Source organism: Poecilia latipinna, unplaced genomic scaffold (genome assembly GCF_001443285.1).
Source record: "Poecilia latipinna isolate Pla-1442-1.1 unplaced genomic scaffold, P_latipinna-1.0 Scaffold830, whole genome shotgun sequence".
NCBI classification, from domain to species: domain Eukaryota; kingdom Metazoa; phylum Chordata; class Actinopteri; order Cyprinodontiformes; family Poeciliidae; genus Poecilia; species Poecilia latipinna.
The window spans coordinates 178,749-201,492 of NW_015113446.1; the positions used below are offsets into that span (position 1 = coordinate 178,749).

Sequence of the window (22,744 nt, forward strand, 5' to 3'; positions counted from 1 at the left end):
GAGTGTTCACACATCACGTCTCCACACAGTTCCTGTGTACTTCCTGCTCAAATATGGGATGTATTCTGAATAAAATACGGAACAGAACCAGAAGACCTGAGAGGTCTGGAAGGTTGATACAGCAGCAGATCTTTAGTGTATTGTAGCTCTAAGCCGTTCAGCAATTTATAAACTAACTACAGTATTACTGTCTTATTCTCTGAGCTACAGGGAACCAGTGTAAAATAAGCCACACCCACTAACTTAACAAAAAAAGTTACACATATGTAGGTCACGCTTATCTGTAAGCCGCAGGTGTCCATGTTGTAACATACCTATTCACAGAAAGATGTAAATGTATATATTTTTTCACTTTTAATGAAATAGGTACCAGTAATATACAAATGCATACTGTAAATGCTTTTTCCAAACAGTTCCTTTTAACATGGCTGCTTAAAAAAAGAAGTCATTGATCGTCATCTTCATTTTCCTCCTGCGCACCAAAACCACTGAAGTCGTCTTCATCTGTGTTGAAATTAAACTGCCATGCACACCTAAGTACATCTTGAGGTACTTTACAAAAAACGATGGTGTCCCAGTTACCAAACAGTACAGTGAGTTCAGTTAATTATTTAAAGTAGTTTGAAAAGTTTCTGTCTTATGAAATGTAGGATCGCATCAATTCATCTGAAACTAAGAAAACGTCGCGGTTTAGTGTTTGTTTAGCAGTAAGTGGAACATTAAACCACGTGTTTGAAGCGTTTTTGCCCAATTATTTTGATTATGGGATTTGACAAAATGTTTATTGCTTGTTTCATAATTGGTGACGATTTTCAGACGTAAAACACAGAACTGCCTTGCTGCTGAGATGTGTTATAAATAAACTTACGCCTTAAAATCCACTGAAGTCGATGAGATGACAAAATGGGAGAGGTTGGAGGCTTGCCTGACCCCCCGGTCCTCTGCTTCTCTCCGCCTCTCAGCGTGGTGTTTGGGAACAGCAACGGCCTGGCGGTGGTGGACTACGTCCAGAAGACCCTGCTGCTCAACCTGGGCACCTCGGAGCTGTACAGCCCGTCGGACCCCTGCCAGAGGCAGCCCCGCTCCCCGCGGAAACCACGCCAGCCTTCTGGAGGTGAGGCAGCGCTCCCACCGGTTAACACCTCTGTCTCGTTTCTCTCCCGCTCTGTGCGCATCGCTAAGTACCGCAGCACAGCCGCTCCCAGATCAGCGGCCCTGATGTCTCTCTGTAAAGCCAGACTTGATCAGGCGGCTTGAGGTGGAGTTGAACGGACGGAGCTGATGGTTGGCAGCTGCCCTGACTTCACACCGTGAGCACGGCCCCCTGCAGTAGCTTCTCTCACTCAACAGGGGGCATCACTTACAGGTTCTCCATCTGTTGAGTAGGACAGTCCAAAGACAGCAGAGCGGGTGCATGTCAGTAACGCTGCATCATAACCAAAATTACCTTTTGATTCCTTTATGTGATAAAAATGTTACGTCAGCTTTTCTTACGTCCCTGTTAAAAATCTTGATGTCTGCCTACATTCAAGATTGTATTTTTTTTTCTTGGAATAAAAAAACAAACCTAATTCCAAACGCGGTAGCATGGAGGAGCAGATACAGATTTCTGTTGCCAAACAGAGCGACTGCTCTCCATTAAGCCTTCATGTTATCTGGTGAAAATCAAACTCTCACACATGGCTCAAGATACAGTTTCATTTTAAATAGCTGAATTTAAAATGCATTAAAAAAATTTTTTTGTTTTTGCTCTGTTTAAACTTTCACACCAAAGAGGCTTTTTGTTACTGCAACCTTGTAGTGTTCATGTGTGCTGAAAAAAAAAAAACACCAGTTCAGTCACCACCTGATTTTTTTCTTAGGCCTTGTCCACCTATAGCCAGATATCAGGGAAAACAAAGAGATTTTTATGCGTTTTGGCCTTTCATCCACATCAAAACTCTGTTTTATATAACTACAAATGATTATTTGGAGAAACTCTGACCAAAGCGAAGATTTTGAAAAAACTGTATTTGGGGGGGAAAACGGAGATTTAGGGTCCAGTGAACTTACAGCCTGCGACAAATAATGCACCAACATATTCACATGCTTGCTTTGATGTGATTCACAGTTATTAACTTCATGTTCTAACACACTATTTAAAAGGAGTTCAGCCAATATACCTTTCTCCAAATAAGAACCTCCTGGCTCCATGTTTAACTCCTAACTGGAAGTCGTGACTGTTTTGAAGCAATCTGATTGGCTTACATAGGTTTTAGCTTTGCGCTACACTGCCCCCTATAGGTTTGGCATGTTTAAAACGACGCTCAGTAGTTGTGTGGGTTCATGTGGATGAAAACCTTTCTGACACCGATCCTGTGTGTGCAATATTGTTTCTTTAAACAATGTGACAGTGATATTTGTTTTCTGTGTGTGTGTGTGTGTGTGTGTAGAGCTATCGCATCTCAAATATTTAGCTAGTTACAGTTATAACAGTAAAAAGCTACTTACTATTGTAGTAGTTCAATCTGATACCAGTGCATCCTTTTTATTCTATTCAGAGATGAATTCAGCAGCAGGCCACAAAGAATCTGTGCTATTTTTTTTTAATTTACACTTATAATTTTCACTCATTTTTTTTGTTCTGTCTCAATGGTTTTCAATGTTTTTGTTGGTCTCTTTGTGTGATTTTTGAGAAAGACATTCCAACTGCTTCGTCTCACATGTCCAGACTTTCTAACTTGTATTCTCAGTCTGTGAAAAAACTGCGCTCCTCTCACTTCCGTAAGTCCCATTGTGTCAGATTTTTTTTTATTTTTTTATTTTTTATCCCCTTCCCACACGATTGTTTTGCTCTTGGAAGCTTTCCCTCTCCCTTGTTAAGATACACTCCCTGGTTTTGATTCAGAGCTGCCGCTTCAGATCTCCAAAACTCATGATTTGAGTTCTCAGCAGTGAAATGAGGGGGGAGGAGTTTTCTTAGGCTTAAAGGTCATTTAACCAAAATCAGGCTGTGTATCTTTAAACCTGGCTTTCAGTGTTAGTAGAGAAACAATACCGACCTGGTTAAATTATTAGCATTTGGTCCATATTTGGTGTAATGTACTAGTTGCCATCCCTGCAACTTTTCTAATAGTTGACCCCTCCTATCAGACGTAGGATTGTTTGGGCATTTCTAAGGAGTAAATTGGGCTAATATTTTTTTTTCCCAATCATTATTTCTGCAGGATTTTGCGACTCCAACGACGGGTCTAACAACTCAGAGGACCGATGCAAATCACCCACGTCAGGTAAGCCACTTAGCTAAAAAAAAAAAAAAAAAAAAAAAACGAAAAGTTTTTTTTTTTTTTTTAAAGAAGCATTTTTCCCCAAATGCTCCCATCTATCACCCAGGATCTACCTCACCCTGCAATTCAGACGATGAACGAAAACAGAACTTCATAGAGAAGGGTACCGTATCTTTCAGTGCATGCGCCCTCTTCACTCCAGCAAATCATAAATAGCTGAAGACGTCTGATTTGTCCTTTTTCCCAAACCCCCTACCCCCAAAACCTCATTTCCAGTGAAGTTAAAAAGCAGACGCTTTTCCAAGACGGTTGCCAATGACTTTGGTACTGTATCTTTCACGTGCATTCTTCCTTCACTCACCGTTTCTCTCTCCATGAATGACGGCGCTCTAACCAAACTTTGCCTTGACCCTCTGCCGGTCTGTGCCTAACGTGGCAATGAAAGACAGATTTTCAGTGGAGACGTGGATTTTTCTTTTTTTTGTTTGTTTTTTGCTGATCACAAAAAAATAATCCTGTTGCTTCTATTGATTGCATGACAGGGTGCCTTTCAGATTTCAGCCTTTCTTTCAGATTTCCTATTCAAATTCTCTTCACGCTCTACAGATTATTGCTTGGGGATGTGATATCTGACGCTTTTTACTTCCCGTCCCCGAAAGAAAGCCGTAGAAAATCTGCCTCGATATTTGTGTCACTAACCACTTGGATTTTGAGTTCTCTTCGATCGTCGACGCTCGCTGTATTTCTTTCCCTTTCCAGGGTTTCGATTCAGTGTGATCTTTTGGCTATCCGCTCATTTCTTTTTTTTCTTTTTTTTTTTCCCTTTTCACCTACTCTCTGTGCATAACAATGTTCAGTGAATTATAATTGTCTTATTTCTCAACTGCTTCTTGCTTCATTTGACAGTGCCGGCTCCTTTGCGATGCTTTTCTGCTTCGTCTGCATTCTGACGGCGGTTCTGAGGGTGGTTGTGGACTAAGGCAACTTTTGGGGGATTCATGTTTGGGAATGGCAACACTCCTGGTAGCAGAAAAAAAAAATCAGTTACTTTTTTTTTTAATATAAAAACATTTTTGGTTGATATTCAGAGTCTTGTTACAATCAAGACAATTTGGCATAAGCTGTACGCACTTTTAGGATAAGTTTTAGGATAAAAACGTATTTGGGCTTCATGAAAAACCAACCTGCTGCGGTGCATAATTGTGATTTAGGAAGTTAACAAAATGGTTTTACAAATGTTATTTTCAAAAGAAATCTAAACATTGTGGCGTCTTTTTGCAGCCGTGCGCCTTCAGACGTCACCTGGTAGCAAATTGAGTCCACATGCGAAGAAGAAGATTGTAAAACGAGATCGCACCTAGGCCTGTCACAATAAGTGATACATCAATTAATCGCACAATAAATTAAAGCAAACGCAATAATTTCCATTTGCATGATTTGTTGTTTTTCTCTTTTATCCATCTCTTTCTACCATAAACTCGGCCCTACATCGTCCCTTTTTTTGAAGAACAATTTTGTTAAAGAGACTTTATAAATAAATTTTGGTAACGCTTTCTTTGAAGAGGTGTGTATAATACTGACATAAGACTGTCATAAACATGACATAATGTCTGTTATGAACATGAAGGAGTCTTTATGAATGTTTATGACTGTTGTCATGAAGTGTCATTCGGTAAATAAGGACACTTTTAATGCGAAGGTGTTCTAAAAGCTGCATTAAAAGTCTATTAAGAGTGTAAACTTTGCATTATTCAGTAAATTACACTTTTAATGCAAAATTCCTCTAAAACTTGCATGAAAAGTAAATTAAAAATGTCAACTTTGCATTAAAAGCATATTTACTTCATGACAACAGTTGTAAACATTCATAGAGACTCCTTCATGTTCATAACAGGTGTTATGGCATGTTTATTACAGTGTCATGTCAATCTTATGCACACCTCTTGAAATAATGTTACCTTAATTTTTTATTTAATTTGGTTATTTAAAATGTCTTCCAGTTCCTGTTAAATCTTCATTAGACCTTAAAGTTTATAAATCTTACACAATGCGTTCTTGCATTATTAAGCCATGACTATCATATGATCTCAAAGCAATAATATTATCGTTTATTGCAATAACTTCTTGGACGATTCATCTACCAACAAATTTAGTTAGTTGCAACCTGTGAACGTTTCTCGGTTCAGTTCCTCTCATGAAAACCCGCCTCAGCACGGTGACTCTGGAGGAGCTGCAGAGATCCCTCTGTCAACAAGATAGTACTTAGTTATTTGTTCACATCGCAAATCTGAAAAAAGCTGACCTATTGTTGCCGCACTTTTCAGATTTTTAGCTCCTTTTTCTTCCATCAATTACGCACCATTTTATGTTGGTTTCATACAATCCCAGTTTGAAAATTTTAAATTTTGCGGCTGTGCAATGTGAGAAAGCTGACGGGTCCACAAGCGCCTCTTGGAGAACCGAGTCTCAACAGTTGTCCTACAGTTTGTACCAAATGATTGTTTTCCTGAATGTTTGATGCTGTAACTGTTGGACAAGTGCCTCTAATTCCTGATCGCTGTGATTTATCTGAGCAGGTGCACAAAAGTCTCTCCTTTTAAAAAATAGGGGTATTTGTTTCTCCTTTTTTACAGCCAAGATGTCGCGGAAAATTAGCTCGTCTGGTGAGCAAAAGCTAGATCTGGGTAAGCCAACAAATGAACTGAACAATTTTGCTGTTTTAACTTCTTTTCCCCCCCTTATTTTAACAGGAATTATAATTCTTTTGTTTTATATTAACTTTAAAGATGTAAAAATATGTATATGTCTGAGAGTATTGCAGAGTGTTTGTGTGACTTTAAAAGTGCTGCTGTGTTTTGCACCGTAACTTGAGATGAACCCTGTGTGTGTCTGCCCCGGACGCAGAGGATCGCTCCCACCGCTGGTCCCCTCGGTTGTGTAAACGGCCCTTTGATAGTATGAAAAATGGCAAGCTGGTGGCCAGGATGACCCTGAAGTTGAATGTGCATAGAACTAAGTCAGACCCGCAACGATGTGAGTGGACCGGTCGCTGCCGGACTTCGGCTGGAGTGGGATAACTTGTACTAATCCCCACAAACGAGGGCTTTTCATTGTGAAAATGGATAACACGTGACACTAATCCTCTCACGGTGATCGTGTCCTGTTTCTTTTCGAGAAAGTTCATGTCGCTTGAGCGCACGTGGCTTTTCCAGAATCTTGCTTTTCCTGTTTCCAGTCTCTCCCTCGAGAAGAACTCGGGTGAAGGGTATTACCTTTCCCCCTCGCTTGGTTTTTCTGTGGACATCCCCCTCAGTAACTTTTTTTTTTTTTTAAGAAGATGATCAAACATGTGCTTCGGTTGAAGCTTTTCACATTGAGATTGTCGGATTTTAAACCAGCATAAGCAAATTGGGACAAAAGAAACGCATCTCAATGTCCAAAAGCCCTCTGGTCTGTCCTTAACAAAGGGTTTGCTGTGTGTTTTCTGCCTGGTAATTTATAAATGAGTCGGGAGGTGTGTTTTTACCGAACATCTAACCTGGTTTCCTTCTTGCTTGGTAACATGTGAACCAGCTTTCTCTTGCTGTCTAACTTGAATCACTTCCTGATTTTGTCTCCGTTTGGTTTTTCTTTTTTTGTTCATCTGCAAACCTGCCGTCTAGATGGGAAGGATAACGCATTCACCCGCTCGCGTAGCTCAAGCGTAACCAGCATAGACAGAGAGTCTCGAGAGGCCATCTCCTCCTTTTACTTCTGCGAGAGTTTCCCCAGGAAGTCGGACAGCCTGGCCAGTCCCTGTCTGCTGGTGGGGACCACGCAGGGCTCCGTGATGATGGTGGCCCTCGGCCTGCAGCCGGGCGGCGACCAGAAGCCTCAGCAGACGCTCAGCTTTGCCTCCTGTGGTGAGAAACCCAACATGGGGCGTCACTCAAAAGTATTCATACCTCTTGAGCAAGAAAAAGCCTCATATCTTAATATGTTTCAATTAGAGCTGAAACGATTAATCGGGTTAATAGTGATTAATCAGTTCTTAAAATCATTGTAAATTAAATTAGTAATTGATTAATCGCTAACTGGAGTATACAGACTCAACAAAAAGCCATTTGCTGAAGGAACAATATATCCAGAGCAGTAATTGAACTGAAGTTATACAGAAAATATATATACATTTTTCATTTAAGATAAAAAAAAAGCCTGTCTGTAAATATGGCCTACCAAAATCTCTTTAAATGTCATCCTTTAAAGCTTCACCCAGTCAAAATTACTGTGAAATAAATCTCCTGTTAAGCACCTTTTGCTATCTGACATGTTGAGGTTAAAGTATTTTTTAGCTGCAGATGCATCCTGTGCTACAAGTGATCAAGTGTTTATTTGTTCACTTTGTTATTCCATTATAAGCAATATAATGTTCAAAAAAGGAATTGATTTATTGGTTTATTTGCATCTTTAAATAAATGTCAATATTATATAAAAAAAAAGGCCTAAATGAAAATTAGCTAAATGTGACAATTTTTCCATATGATTAATTGGTTAATTATCAGATTAGTTAATCAATAACTAATATAATTGTTGGTTCCAGCCCTAGATCAAATGGGATTTTAAGCGATTAGATCTGGGTAAGGTAAAGTTGGTGTGCGTTTGTGAAGCGTAAAGATCTCATCATTCCCAAACATTTCTACAAATAAATAACAGAAAAAGTCCTAAATTCATGTGTCTAAAATTAAGGCTTTAAAATGTCTGAAATTATTATTTATTTTTAGAGAGCTAGCCTGGGTGTATTATTTGTTCCTCAGTAGTTTTATATTTACATATATACTATGTTATTTTATATTCTACTGGCTAGCTAGATGTTCATCTTTGCCACTGGCTCACTTTTTTTGCCAACCCGTAAGATGCCACATAAATTCAGTGTAAAAAATCTTGGCACTATGAGGGTTAGGACTGCAGAGAGCCATATGTACTGTGAGCAGCACAAAGCTGCTCCCCAGAGCCACAAACAGACCCTAGAAATGTCACCGTTTTGATCCCCTGGCATGGCTAACGCTCCCCGGAAAACGATCTGCGCTGCGGCTGCCAGCACTGATCCCAGAGCAGCATTTTCTGCGACACCAACTCTGAGGTCGAAGATTTAGTGGATTTTAAACACAGTGGTCAAACAGAAAGACCAGTCTCACTTACTGAAGAATTTGACTTCAACAAAGTTGTTAGAGTGGAGGAAAATATATTTGGAGGGAACAAAATGAGAGCCACAGATAGCAGCTATGATGACAAATTATCTTCAACTAAAGTGAGAGTAGGATAAGAGCTATAATCTATAACTTATAGAAACTATAACATTTATAATTTTCTTTTGTACATTTTGGATTATAGGTCTTACATTTTACTCTTAAAGGCCTTAAAACATCTTAAATTTGAGCTGCTGAAACCTGCAGAAACCCTAATTCCTCTCTTGTAATGCTGTGTTTTGTTGTTTTATAATCCAAACTCGCATTTCCAGGCACCTTGGTCCAACTCAAAGGAGGCATCCTGACCATGGCGCTGCTGGATGCTGCTGGAACTCTGCTGCCCCCTTCCTGCGAAGCGTGGTACGACCCCAACGCCTCAGACGAAGAGAAAGAGAAGGTCCGGAGGCGCAGGCCGGCCACGCCTCCCTCCTCGCAGGAAGGCCAGGACTCCCAGTTTGCCGTGCTGTGTTCGGAGAAGCAGGCCAAGGTGGTGGCCATGACGTCCCAAACCATCATCTACAAACACAACATCACCGAGACCTCATTTGTGCTGCGCGCAGACGTGGTGCAGATGGCCGGGACCTACTGCATTGCCTGTTTCTGTGCCAACGGCCACATTATGTCCCTGAGGTATGCGCTGGTACTCTGCAGTTTCGATACCTCTGATCAAAACGCCTCACCTCTCTTTAAATTTCCTGCCAAAAGTGTTGATATGTGGTATCTGAACACTAATGAAGTCGTTTGTAGAACTTGTAAAAGCACCACGTCCCTCTGACATCTTTCCGTCTGCTGGTTGCAGCTTGCCCAGTCTGCGGCCTCTGCTGGACATCAACTACTTGCCGCTGACAGATATGCGGATAGCCAGAACGTTTTGCTTCTCTAACTTGGGCCAGGCTCTGTACCTGACCTCCCCCACCGAGATCCAGAGGATCACCTACAGCCAGGAGACGTGCGACAACCTTCAGGTCAGGCAGCGAGGAAATCAGCTCATAGGATTGCAATTTTTGACAAACAACTGATTGATTTCTGTAGGCAGAAATCAATCTGCCTACAGATTGATTAGATTTATTTTAACACCTAAAATAAATTCCAGAGCAATCAGAGGTCACCTGCTTTGTAGAAAATAAAAATGTCTGCCTATGTGCTGAGGAGCAGAAAGCATCCTGAACGCACCGTCTTCACTGTAGGGGTGACAGCATCATGCTGTGGGGGAAGAGTGAGATCAGAAAGTCCTTTTCCTTTAAAATCGTATTAATGCTGTTTAACGTGGCATAATTAGTGAAAAATGATGCATAGTTTTCTATATAAAAGTGTGGGTCATTTTTGCATTCGGCTCCCTTTATTTTAACACCTGAAATAAAATCCAGAGCAATCAGAGGTCACCTGCTTTGTAGAAAATAAAAATGTCTGCCTGTGTGCAGAGGTGGATAGCAACTAGTTACATTTATTCAAGAAACTTTTTGGAAAGAATTTACTTTTAGAAGTATTTTTACTCTGCTTACATTTTACTTGAGTGATTTTATTATAAAGTATAAAGTTCACACAGAGGTGGTGGTATCATGCTGTGGGGAGGCTTCAAAAGGAAACCTGAAATGAATTCTGATGGCCAATAATTGCGCTGGATTTTATTTTTTGTACTGATGGCTAAATATAAATACCCTTTTTGGTAGAAATTTGTTTTCTTTTTTCTTCCATTTCACAAATATGCTCCACTTTGTGTTCGTCTGTCACGTAAAACCTCAGTGAAAATCGTAAAGTTAATTTGTTAGCTATTGAAGGGAGTATTGACGTTTTGGTAAGGAATTGCATTATTTCAGATCCTGGGTTGTGTTTTTGTTTTTAAAGCTGACGTTTGGACCGAACATCCTGAGGGAGAATATATTGAAACGGACGTGCTGATGCTTTTGTCGTCCTCAGGAAATGCTCAGCGAGTTATTTACCCCCGTGGAGACGCCGGAGGCTCCGAACAGAGGCTTTTTCAAAGGCCTTTTTGGCGGAGGAGCTCAGTCTCTGGACAGGGAAGACCTCTGTGAGTGCGCAGCGTCCTTCGGCGTTACATAAGGCCGCTCTAACCTTCTACATCACATTTACATAATACCTCCACTTCGTTCTCAGCAGTTTTCCCATCAGTGATGCTTTCACTGCCCTTTGATTGCTCAATAGACCAGTGAGCGTTGGCTCGCTGCTTAAAGCTGCTAACAAGACGTTACCTTATGCGCAAACAAAGTCACTTTACTAAAGTTTGTCTAGAGAACATATGATTGTCAGCTTTTTATACACTTTGCTTTTTTTGTTGTTATTTAATGAAGATAAACTAACCCTCTCAGAAATAAGCTTCCATGTTTCGATGCATCTGCTGACATCACATAAGGCAATTCAGTTTTTTTGTTTTTGTTTTGAGTACATCTATTTTTAATCTTAGAGGGACGTATCAGCTAGGATCAACTCTTTATATTTATTTTTGTTATGGTTTTAACTGGGACTGAAACGATTAATCAAATTAATCGTGATGAATCGATTATTGAAATAATCATCAATTAATCTAGTAATGGATTAGTCGTTAACTGGAGCATAAAGACTTAAAAAGGAGAAGAAGACAATGTATTCACAGCAGTAATTAACCAAATCTGTGCCAAATACATAGATGTTGGATGAAAACACCTGACAGTAAAAATGTGTCGCCCAAAGATCCTTCAGTGTTATAGTTTCAGCTCTATGAAAGCTATGCTACTGCATTTTAGGCAATGACATGTTTTACTTAATTAAAAAAGAAATTTGCTCATTTTCATCTTTTAATGTATTTATAGTATTGCATGTTAAATGCATGAATGAAAAATCTGCAAAATGTGCCGATTCTTTTTTTTTTTTTTTTTTTTTTTTTTTTTTTTTTAAAATTTTTTTTAAAAAAAAAAATCGTTTTTTTTTTTTTTTTTTTTTTTTTTTTTTTTTTAAAAATCTTATTAATCAAAAAATCGTCAGTCTTTTTTTTTTTTTTTTTTTTTCGTTTTCTTTTCGGCGAAACGACGGCCGGCAAGGCCTCGCGTAGCCTGGCCCAGCACATCCCGGGCCCCGGCAGCATGGAGGGCATGAAGGGCGCGGCGTCCGGGGTGGTGGGCGACCTCGCCCGCGCCCGGGTGGCGCTGGACGAGAGAGGGCAGAAACTGGGAGAACTGGAGGAGAGGACGGCAGCCATGATGGCCAGCGCAGAGTCCTTCTCGAAACACGCCCACAACGTACGGAACCGCCTCCGTTTTCACCTGGTTTGTTTTCTTGTTCTCCCTCTGAAATCAATCTGTTATTTTTCTTGTTTCCCTCCCCAGATGATGGTGAAGTACAAAGATAAAAAGTGGTACCAGCTCTGATGACAGCGAGCGGAGCGCTGGACTCTGTCATGCACACCAGTATCTCCGGGGAACTGGGGTTCCTCCTCTTTTTTTCTTTTTTTTTCCCCTGTTTTTTTCCGTGCGGGCGGGCTGGGGGTGCTCTGCTCAACAGAATCATGCTCTTTCTCTCAGCACAATAATCTTCACTCTCCATCACTCCAGTCAACACAGACGAGAAGCGAGCTCCTTGGCTTCTCTTCCTCCGTTTCACCCGACAACGATAGAAGATCGACGTATATCCACAACTGTTGCTTGTCGAGCGAAGACGGGAAGGGAGGAGGGACAATTCTGCAAATGTAATGTACTCTGGGTGGCCTGGCTGCACTTTCCCACCCCCCCACCCCCTTTTTTTTCCTTTCGAAGCCCTTTATTGTGTCTGCCAAACACAGCGAACTTAAACGAGGAGAAAAGTCTGATCCTTCGAAACGAATCGAGTGAACACGTGAGGCTCCACAGGAGTGACTGGGAAGGACTTCTGTTTAGTTTTTCTGTCCTTTTTCTCTGTTTTCTCCATCTAGAAAGGGCCTTGAAGCACTTAGAGTAGTAGAGTAGATAAATTGGACAGACAGATGTCTGTTGCCTCTTAACTGAACAAGGGCTGGTAGTTCAGTAGTTTGCCATCGACATTTTCACGGCTACCGAGTCGCTTTTCGGGCGAGAATGTTTTCTGAGTCACTTTGGTTTTTATTTAAGGTAGAAAAATGTTTTGGCATTGAAGATTGTGTGTTGGGCATTAAAAGATAAAGTGCTTAAAATGATTACCCCCAATGAAGAGTGTACATTGTTCTCCAACAAATGAGTTGAGACACTGGAAAACCCCCGAGTGCTGTAGTCAGATCTTGTGACAGGCTAAACAAAGATTGTTGGTAGTTTAACAAGGATAAATGTTGGGGTTTTTTTAGAAGTTTTCTGAGATAAAAAATCAACCCTTTTTTTCCATCCTGGTGTGGCTGAAGATGATTTTTATCTTTTTTTTTGTTTTTTTAGATGCACATGGAAGAAAAAGCGTATTTCTCTTACAGCACAACGGAAGTGGTGATGCTGTTTGTGTTGGTAGACATGACCGAGCACAGTGACGTGCTCCACACAGTGCCACAGCTCGTCTCTCTATGAACTGCTCTTTTAAACACTCTCTCTCTCTTTTTTGTTTTGTTTTTGTTTGTTTGCCTTTGCCTCATGAAGCGTAAACGCTAACCTCTAGCTATGTGTACGCTACTGTGACTTGCAAAAGTATTCATCCCTTGTGAGCTTTTCCTCATCAAAGAAGAGCGTAGTTGTGAAGGTTTGGGAGTATTTTGGATGGTTTTCGTGTTTATAAATTCAAATTTGTAAATTGTGGTATGTTTTGGTTTTCAGCCCTGTCTTTACTATGATTTGTTTTGGTGTGTGATTTTAACATTTTGCCACAGAGCTTCAACGAACGTTGACTAGATTGTTCTAACAAAGCAACAGATTGTAATCCAAACCTTTGACTGTATGCTTTGGCTCGTCATCACTCTTCGCCACAGAACTCTGTTGCAGCTTCCGTTCAATACGAAAAGTCCCACAGCATGATACTCCCACCGCCATGGTGTTTTTAGGGTGACGTGCAATGTTTTTGACTCCAGTCTGCTGTGAGATGTTCAAAACTGAAGCTTCTTCACCTGACCTGTCCCCTCTTTTTTTTTTTTTTGGTCTTTGTGATATTTGTTTGCAATTGCTCTTAGCAGGTGAGCCATATTTTATTCCAGGCCTAAATTACACACAGTTCCACTCCATTTGCTAATTAGGTTGCACTTTTTATTTAGTGGTATCTTAAAAAAATGAGGTTGGACAGACCACAATTTTTTAAGATTTTCATTGAGGACAATGAAGTTTGTAACATAGTAAAGTAAAAAAAAAAGTTCCAAGGGGTATGAATACTTTTGCTAATCGTTGTACAGGTTTGTGTTTGTGAAAATGCGTATACGAAGGTATATGTGTAGTATGGCCGCCATATTGATGCAGTGCATTACATCAGATCTCTACAGGTTTAATTCATTTTTCCTGGAGTGTTTTGTCAAAAAAAGATTCAATCTTTTTGTTTCCTTTCACAAACTGCAAGGATCTGCTGCTGTTACAAGCTAACATAGGAGAAGCAAGACTTCAAATTGCTGCCAAATGTTGTAAATAGCGCGACGGTTTGACCGCGAATCTGAGCGCGCGAGCTTCGGCAACACTGTACGCTTGCGGCCATGTTGTTTTCTGACACCAAAGAGTTACCTTTATTTCACAGAGTTGTCTTTATTTATGGATTTTTCCCCTCCGGAATACTAAGATCGTATTTTGACACTCGTCGAAATCTACTGTGTACACAAAGGAGAGCAGACTGACTTTTTTTTCTCTCTCTCGTGTAAGCACGACACTTTCCTCACCGTCTCGCCCTGCTTTCATTTTAATATTTTTGTTCAGAAAGGTGAGCAGCGCGAGCTGGAAGAGTTTCTTTCCAAACTGATTGATCCACCGGAGAGAAAAATCCAGAGCCGTCGGCTGGAAAAGACCGAAATGTCTGAACCCTGCGATGGATTACGCAGCAGTTTTCAAAGAAACCCTTCACTTGTCAAGACAGCTGATTTAATCTACTCCACTTTATACTGCTGAGATAAACCCATTTGGAAGAGTAAAATATGTGGGTTTTGCACTATTTTTTGTACTCTGTAAAATTTTGCTATGATTTTTAATGTCCCATTTTCTTTTTTTCTTTTTTTTTTCTTTTTTTTGAAGGACCAAAACATCGTAAACTTGTGCGTATTTATATCATTCGCTGATTATGATGATTTCTTCATTCTCAGATTTTGTTCATGTCAGATTAAAGAAACTATAAAATATTTATATTTTAAAACAAATATATATATATATATATAAATGAATATATACTTTTATTTCAACAATCTATTAAAATAAGTACCTGTATGTAATTTTGAGATGGAGGAAGTGACGTCTATGTCCAACCAGTGGCTCTTCATAACTCATCGTCATTCAGAAAACCATTTTCCTGTACGTATCCAAGTCGCTCATCCGATTTTAAAGCTTTGCTACTGCAGCAGGATCACCTCTTTCTGCTGGGTTCTTTCTACAAAAAGTGTGGCCTCGACTTTAAAAGTGCTTCAGTTTGCAACTTGTACGTCCTAAATGGTCTCTTATTGCACATTGAAGGATGCATGATATTACGTGTTTACAAACTTGAAACGACCATGTATTATCCCTCTTAGAGATCGTCTGTTCTGGCATTTGTATTTAGCACCACGTTGAACAAAAATCCTGAAGTTCCCGTTTCGCCTCCCTCATCCGGTCATGCCAGTCGTATAAGTGCAAGGGGTGAAGGGAGGGGCTGGGGGATGATATATATATATATATATATACATTTTATTTTTCTCTCTCTCTGGTATATTTGTTAAGGTCACTGTTTGCTTCAGAGAACCTCTCGCTTTTCCCCCTTTGCGCTGTAGAAACGCGTCCCGCAGTCGAGCATCGTGCCGGAGAGCTCTCGCCATACTTCCGTCCATCCATCCGTCTTCTGGGATGATGAACATCTGTGGAGTTGCAGTATTTTGTTTGGCAAAAAAATAAAAAAAAATTTGTACAGTTTTATTAAAATCAATTTCACATGGATGTCTGACTTAATCTGCTGCCACAAACAATTTAGACTGTAGATACAGTATATATAGATATTATTGTGCAATGTAAAAAAGAATAATAATAAATGTAAAACTCAACGTAACATTTGTCCTGTGGTTTCTGTTCTTATGTAATCATTTTATTGAGAAGTTTTTGACACTCATCAGGTCACAGTTCCAGTTGTGAATTTACTGTCCTAAAACAAACAAAAAAATACAAAACATATTTTTTTTTATTACATTTGCCTCACTTCTTCTTTAGTTGGATGTTAAAGATTCCCCTGATATTTTTTTAGACTTTACGTGTCATCTTTTAAGAACCGTCAGGTTTAACATATCTGAGTTGGACAGATATATGTTTGGGCCCCCATTAAATTATTTGAACCCTTCTTTTATCCACAACATATCAAGCAGCTTCAACCATTTTAAAGAACTCTAATCATTTGATTTTCTGTTTCATTTCCTATCAGAAACACATTTCTTTGACTAAATCTGCCTGAGACAAGAATCGTTTTGGGCTGAAATGAATTCCCCTCATTAACTGGGAGAGAAACAATACTTTTTGTTGTCATTGACAACTTTCTAGCCAAGTTCTGGCTGAATATTTAAGCACTTCTTGAAAGCAAGTGCTAAAAAAATTAAATCCTTTTAATTTTCGCAGATTTTGCAGAAGACCCTTTGATTTGATTTCAACATTTTTATCTTTATTTTATTTTATTGGATGCGCTTCTCAAACTGCCCTGCAGGTGGCAGCAGCGCTCGGCGTGCTCTCGTCATCCGGCCGGCGGGCAGGGAGCCGCATCGGTCGGAAGCCGGGGCAGCAGCAGCATCCTCACTCTGACTGAACTGTCCGCAGAAGCGGAGGGACAGGAAACTTAAAACGCGGCGTAGGTGCAGAACAGACTGAACTAATTGCGCTCCGCTCTGCTCCTCTGGAGGTTTTTTTCTTTTTTTTTCTTCTTTGTTTTTTGACGCTCTGTTTGTGACAGTAGCGACTTGTTTCGGCTGCTGCCTTCGCACTCTGCTCCGGATAAATGTTTGATGGAGCTCCGCGTCTTTCACCGCTGCGATGAATGAAACAAAGAGGATGGTCCTGGGGAAACGTTTACGCGGTTTGTTCCCGGATTGAGAGAAAGTATCAACTCTGAGGTAACTCATTAGTTGTAAATGGAAAAAGTCTGAAAGTAGAAGAACTTCGCTGTAATGCCTAAGATGCAGTCTCGCGCCTGTTCGGACCGTGAATTTACCTCATTTGTACACTTTTACGTGACGTCACAGGTGGAGGTCATTAAAGCCTGAACCTTCAGCTGGGTACATGACCTGAACACGCCTGATAATTTCAGGCAGCGCCTTTTTTTAATTCTCTGAATGCTTCAAATATGAGTTACCTGTACTTTCTGACACTTACCAGCAGATGTGCCTAATTTGGAGAGCTGAAGCTGGTTCTGTTTGTGTTGCATGGACCACTCAGCTGCACTGCCAAGGGGGAGATGAAGATGATGAGTATGAATTAAATTCGCCCTGTTAATTCTGTCCCAAGATGAGCCAGGGGGCAAACCTCGTCCTCCAGTGGCTCTCGAAGCTCCACCTGGCCCAGTACGTCGAGTCTTTCCTTGACAACGGCTACGACGACCTAGAAGTCTGCAAGCAGATTGGAGAGCCGGATCTGGACGCGATCGGCGTCCAAGTCCAGTACCACAGGCACCGGCTCCTCTCAGCCGTGCAGGAGCTCATAGAGGAGGACAGAAGGAGAGCACCTGGCTACTATTTCACCTTGGAGCCTCTGGAGGCTTCTGCTCATCACCATGCTGACAGAGTGCGTGACCCCGGGTCGCTGAGGTCACACGCGCAGACCACGGCCGTACACCAGGCCTCCTGTCCCGGAAACCACAACCCGAGGTTCACAGACTGCAACGACTTTGTAACTTATCCCAAGCTGAAGCTGAAGGTGCTGATAAGAGACAAGCTGGCAAAAGATGGAATCAACCTGGGACAAGCACCTTACACCCACAAGGTAGGGAACTGTCACCCTGTGTGTTTCGCTCTTTGTTCAGACTGGATGCTCGTCTGAAGCTGTCTCTTTGAGTTTAATATGCTCACTTTGCTGTGTGTGTGATGAAGAGTGTGACGAATTCCTTTGATGCTGCTGACGTCCATTGATTCCTCTTTAGGGCTCTTGGGGATGTGTTGCTGTCTTAGGCTGAGCTCTGCAGGGATTCACCGCACTGTTAATGTACTCAGTCTTTTTAAATTAGGCTTTGCTGACTTGATTTATTTGCAAATTTCCACTCCCTTCTGATCTTTCCTGCACATTTTTTAGATGGAAGTAAACCCACTTCTTGCAACTACAACTATCTTAGGTTTTTTTGTGTGTGTGCCTCATTTTGTGCAAGAAACGGTTTAGAAACTATTAAAATCTTGAGAAGGTTTGACTTATTGCATTCTGTGCGCGAACATGCAGAACATTGATAAGCCGATAAAAGCCGTGGTTGATTATGGGCAAGTTTTTAGTCAAAACTCTAAATATACCATCTTAAATTTTCTTTCTCTAGCGAATTTTTAGTATGACTCATGAGTTATACTGTTGTTAATTTGAGCTGCAATTGAATTACTATTGTTTTAGTTTAGATCCTTGGTCTTCAACTGTTTTGCCACAAAGTCAAAGTCTGTAAGCTCTGGAAATGTTTTGTTTTTTTCTTTCAGTAGGAACCGGGCAGTCGCATGGAAATTGAAGTTTTAATGTAACAATATATGAAAACATTTTACAAGTATCAATAATTTTACAGGGCTGTGTTTCTGTTAACTATATTATTGCACAATTTGGAATTACAAAAAGAAATTTCCTTAATGGAAACTTTAAAATTTCGAAACAACTCACCGATAAAAAGTTTTTGTGCGGATGAGGTGGTTTTACGGCTTTATTGAAATTAGTGTATTTTGCAAAAAGGAAACGCTTTTTGCATTACACAAATCATGTGATCAACAACTGAATGTTACTACTGACGGAAATGACGAAGATGACAGGAAGTGGTAGGAGAGAGATGACGCCACTTGTTTTTTAACCCTTTACGTTCTAAATTTAAAATCTCCGCCTGGACATTTTTGCTTATTTTAATTGTACGGAGTTCTTTAAATGTCTTGTGAGTAAATATATATTTGCCCATTTATCCATAACAACTGGAACTTTCGATATCTAGCAGTTATTTTCGCAATTTGCCAGCGTCCCACAGATTAATTTCACCTCCTGCTATGGCGAGAGAGAAATTACCGTAATAACCCGACATCGGTTGGAAAGCACAACATCTCACCTTTCAGAAACCGTTGTAGTTTCCCTGATCGCGCAACGTGTGGTGGAATTACGGTAGATGAACAGAACACCTGTGCTCCATTTAGGCCTGAGAGGTTTTAATGACTTATCACTTAAACTCATTCTTGTGTGATTGTAATTGCGTCTCAAATTTAGTGGAAATACTGCAATTTTGAAATTGTTTTTCTGGATGTTAGTGAAATATCATGGAAACACATCTATTGTTGTTAAGTAGTCGTTGCTGATGGGTCAGCAGGACCAGAGGTCTGTAGTCCAGGCCTGTATGTGCGCTGTTGATCGTTCTTCCATCAACTAAACCCAGGCACTGTGTTTGTCTGGACTGTTTCTGTGGGCCTCTGATGAACTGTTGACCCGTTCATGGCCTGCTTCCCCCTCTTGACAGCTGGCATAGGTTTTATCCCCCGTGACCTCAAACAGGTTGCATCTGGTATAGAAAAATGCATAGACAGCTTAGTGTGAGGAAAAATACTATAATCCACTGAAGACTTTACACTATACTTAAAGCATAACCAGCAGCAATTTACAATTTGGTTGAAGATGGCAGATGTTCGTTTCATGTGGATCATCTACTGAAAGTATTTCTTGTGTCATGATCCACTTCCTGCAGGACCGGCTGGTTCATGTGGCTGCAGAGGATAGTTATTGCACTCAGCCTGTGATATACTCAGAGGACAGCCCGTGGTCATCCAGGTGAAAAGAGGAGCGACAGGTCTGGCTTGTTTTCAGCAGAGTGTCTCTGACTCTGAGGAAGGCAGCACTGATAAAACTCTGGATGTTTCATCAGAGAAAATGGATGACGATCGTAGTGATCTGTGCAAAGTATGTCTGTTTTCGCTGCACCGTACCCGACTGTAGGGATGAATCTCTACCAACCGACCCTGTCAGCTGTGACTGAAGAACATCTCTACATTTTCAGGCTTTGTGACTGGACTGAACACAAGACAGTTTTGTTCGCAATCACACTGTAATGCCTTAGCACAGTTTTAACCAGAAATAAAACGCATAACCCGTTTCGCTCCTGATGTCTGACATTAAAATACACAAAACGTTTCCTCTTGTAGGTCAGATTTACCAAAATTTAAACTTAGTCAGATTTTTTAGAGAACATAATGTAGTATGAATTTAAATATTTAGGAAAACCCACTTGGCAATGATGTTTTGTATGCTAAGAATAGCTTAGTTAGCAACATTTGAGCTAATTGGATTGAAACCTGCAAGCGCATTTCAAGGTAACAACCCAAACTCACTCTTTTCTTGTGTGACAACAGAATAAATCAAGACATGTTTGGATGAAAAGTGTTCATATCGGCCTCAGATCATAATAATAATAATAATAATAATAATACACTTTATTATTTATGTAGCATCTTGCAACAATGCCTTGCATTGATCCAAAGTGTTTAACAAGATAAAACAAATAAATACAATAAATCAGTGTTCATTAAAAAGACACAATTAAAAAAAGTAAAATGAAATATAAAAAATACTAAAAATTAAACATCTAAAACCTTACAAAAGCAGAAGACGTCGTACAGCTGCTAAGTGAGTGTTACGATTCAAAATCTAACATGTTTGAAAAGCCACTCGGCATGGAAGAAGCCATTTCAACAGCAGTAAGATTAGTTTGCTGAAAGGTGTGTGTGAGCAACGCGGTCTACAACCCCGACTCGGTTACACCAGTTCTGACTGGAGGAATGGACCAAACTTCCAGTAAACAATCATGACGCATGTGGGCGGACAAACGTAGTTTCAACCCCATCATGCAGCTTAAGAGGGAATTCTACCAGAAACTAGACAAATGCATGGAAAATGCTGAGTTTGAAGAGAGTAAAAGTTAAAAAAAAAAGTCTCCAAGATGATGTCATTGTTCTGGTATTCAGCAAACAGAAGTAAATTTGGTAATCCTGTGACCTTAAACTGGGAATGTTTAGTCTGCTTAATGTCACAGAGACAAGAAAAATATCGGGTTTCAGTTGTTTGTGCATTTCAGACCAGTCAAGCCAGATGTTGGTTCCTGTCTGATTGAAGTGCTGTGTCGTATTTCTGCTAATAATAAAGAGCATTTTGAGTGCCTGCAAACACAATCCTCAGTCGTTTGCCTTTGGTGAAGATTACCCACTTTGGCGTATTGGCCTTACTTTGACAATGAAAATTTAATTTCCATCTGCTGCGCGCGAGGCTTTAAAGCGGTTTCTGCTTTCTCCCAGCGCCGAATAGCTGTGGCCAATTTCTCAGTTACAGGCGCAGGCAGCTGATGAAAGATTCAGGGGTTACTAACGACTAAGAGCAGAAGAACTTTCTAGTTGACTTCTGACCTTTTTTGGAGCAGCTGCAGCGAGTAAATACATTGTTAGACTTGAGCCCTTCTCCTCTAATCTTCTGAGATTGTTCCCACTGAGTGATCATCACTAACAAATTATCGATGTCCAGCGTTGGTTCTCTTGCCTTCACCTCTGCTCTTGGCGTTTAGCGTGTCGGGTCGTCACTCATGCTTATTTTCAGTGGGACGCGGGCCAACACACTAACTTGACCCCCATCAGTGCGTCCGCTGAGAGTCGTTTCATTCATTTTCATCGTGACTGAGTGTCGCGGTTGGACTTGGGAGTCAGTCGTCAGCGAGGAGGGAGAAGCCATCAGCTGGGATTGGTTGGCTGCACGTGAACAGCGTTTTGAAGCAGTTTGGCCTTTCAGGTTCACCAGATTCAGTCCATTAACACGACTGCAGGTATATGTAGGCCACCACTGCTATTTTTTACCCCCTCCCAGTGTAGGTACCATAGCTTCAGGCGGAGCTGGGATGATATTACTTTGATTTGTACGAGGTTTTCACTGTCTGATTATCTGGGGAAAAAATACACCAAGGTGTTTTTAAAATCAAGATAAAGAAAATAAACAACATAATGGTTTTTGTATAAAACAGAGAAGCAAGCATTTTTTTCCTACTACTCCTAAAAGAATACATGACATGATTATTACAATTATTATACAATTGTACTAATATTTATGTAATGTTTGAATAATAATATATACTTAGAGGTTTTCTGTAAATTATCATAGTTTTCTGATAATTTTCCTGTTATTTAAAGAAAAATAAACATTTTGGCCAAAGAAAATGTCTGAACAGTTTTGAAATCAGTTTAACATATAATAATATATATTTAATAATATGTAAGATGCAAGACTTGCAGTGAACTTGGTGGAAGACTATTGAGCCAAAATATATATATTTTTTTAATTTAAAAAGTTAAACAGCATTTAGGTAAAGTGTAACCTTGCTTCAAAAGTATTTTTTTTATAAAGCAGAAGAAAATCAAAGCTCATATAACAGAACGCGGTGGATAAAATCTTTTTTGTATGACGTCCTTCTAAAACTGTTTAACTTTTCTTGAAAATGCTTTTTTTTGTTGTTGTTTTTCTTTTTATAAAGTAAGCACAATTTTAACCTAAAAGGAATTAAATTGTATGGTTAAAATACAAAGTGTAATAAATTCCATATAATAACAAAATGTAACAGGATTAAATAAAAAAATTGCATTAAAAAAATGTGAGTTTCTAAGGGGGTTTTAACTCTGAACATTCTCTTTGTTTTTTCACCTTGAGGATCAGTGCAAAGGGTGGAAAATTGAATTTGAATATTCACAAAACTTACATTTTTTTTTTTAATTTATTGAATTCAAAGATTTTCCATCGTGACAGAACTTCTCACATTTGCAAAGTTCTGTCTTGTCCTCGGCTTCGATTCACTAATTCCTGTACTTTAGATTTCCTATGCAGTCAAATGTGAGCGCATGTAATGTAGCACTTTAAAAGCGCATAACCATGTTCATGTTGCTAATTCTTGATTCTTCAGCTCCTTTGGGATCATCCAGATTCTCCTGACAAAGAGTCCGTTAACAGATCAATACAA

General features: G+C 40.0%; 2 protein-coding genes and 1 long non-coding RNA gene across 11 annotated transcripts in view; 2 read left to right on the forward strand and 1 right to left on the reverse strand.

The window, feature by feature from the left end:
* stxbp5b (syntaxin binding protein 5b (tomosyn)) overlaps window positions 1-13,756 on the forward strand; it is a 35,637-nt gene extending 21,881 nt beyond the window's left edge. Inside the window, exons 18-29 of one of the 8 annotated variants that reach the window (XM_015047513.1) lie at window positions 963-1,114; window positions 3,207-3,269; window positions 3,373-3,429; window positions 3,543-3,590; window positions 5,900-5,950; window positions 6,171-6,299; window positions 6,929-7,168; window positions 8,764-9,121; window positions 9,291-9,456; window positions 10,409-10,520; window positions 11,504-11,724; window positions 11,812-13,756. In XM_015047513.1, the coding sequence (XP_014902999.1) occupies window positions 963-1,114; window positions 3,207-3,269; window positions 3,373-3,429; window positions 3,543-3,590; window positions 5,900-5,950; window positions 6,171-6,299; window positions 6,929-7,168; window positions 8,764-9,121; window positions 9,291-9,456; window positions 10,409-10,520; window positions 11,504-11,724; window positions 11,812-11,853 (1,639 nt within the window). In that variant the 3' untranslated portion in view covers window positions 11,854-13,756. Of the gene's footprint in view, window positions 1-962; window positions 1,115-3,206; window positions 3,270-3,372; window positions 3,430-3,542; window positions 3,591-5,899; window positions 5,951-6,170; window positions 6,300-6,928; window positions 7,169-8,763; window positions 9,122-9,290; window positions 9,457-10,408; window positions 10,521-11,502; window positions 11,725-11,811 lie in introns of all 8 variants that reach the window. The other 7 variants (XM_015047514.1, XM_015047517.1, XM_015047518.1 and 4 more) reach the window with 7 other exon arrangements.
* A 2,707-nt stretch (window positions 13,757-16,463) lies between these two features.
* LOC106956589 (uncharacterized) lies at window positions 16,464-16,867 on the reverse strand. The gene is made up of 2 exons (XR_001426797.1): window positions 16,770-16,867; window positions 16,464-16,653 (listed from the first exon to the last, which is right to left on the reverse strand). It is a non-coding gene; the product is annotated as an uncharacterized LOC106956589 (long non-coding RNA).
* LOC106956587 (SAM and SH3 domain-containing protein 1-like) overlaps window positions 16,652-22,744 on the forward strand; it is a 62,602-nt gene continuing 56,509 nt past the window's right edge. The window contains exons 1-2 of one of the 2 annotated variants that reach the window (XM_015047523.1): window positions 16,652-16,852; window positions 17,050-17,523. In XM_015047523.1, the coding sequence (XP_014903009.1) occupies window positions 17,050-17,523 (474 nt within the window). In that variant the 5' untranslated portion in view covers window positions 16,652-16,852. Of the gene's footprint in view, window positions 17,524-22,744 lie in introns of both variants that reach the window. The other variant, XM_015047522.1, reaches the window with a different exon arrangement.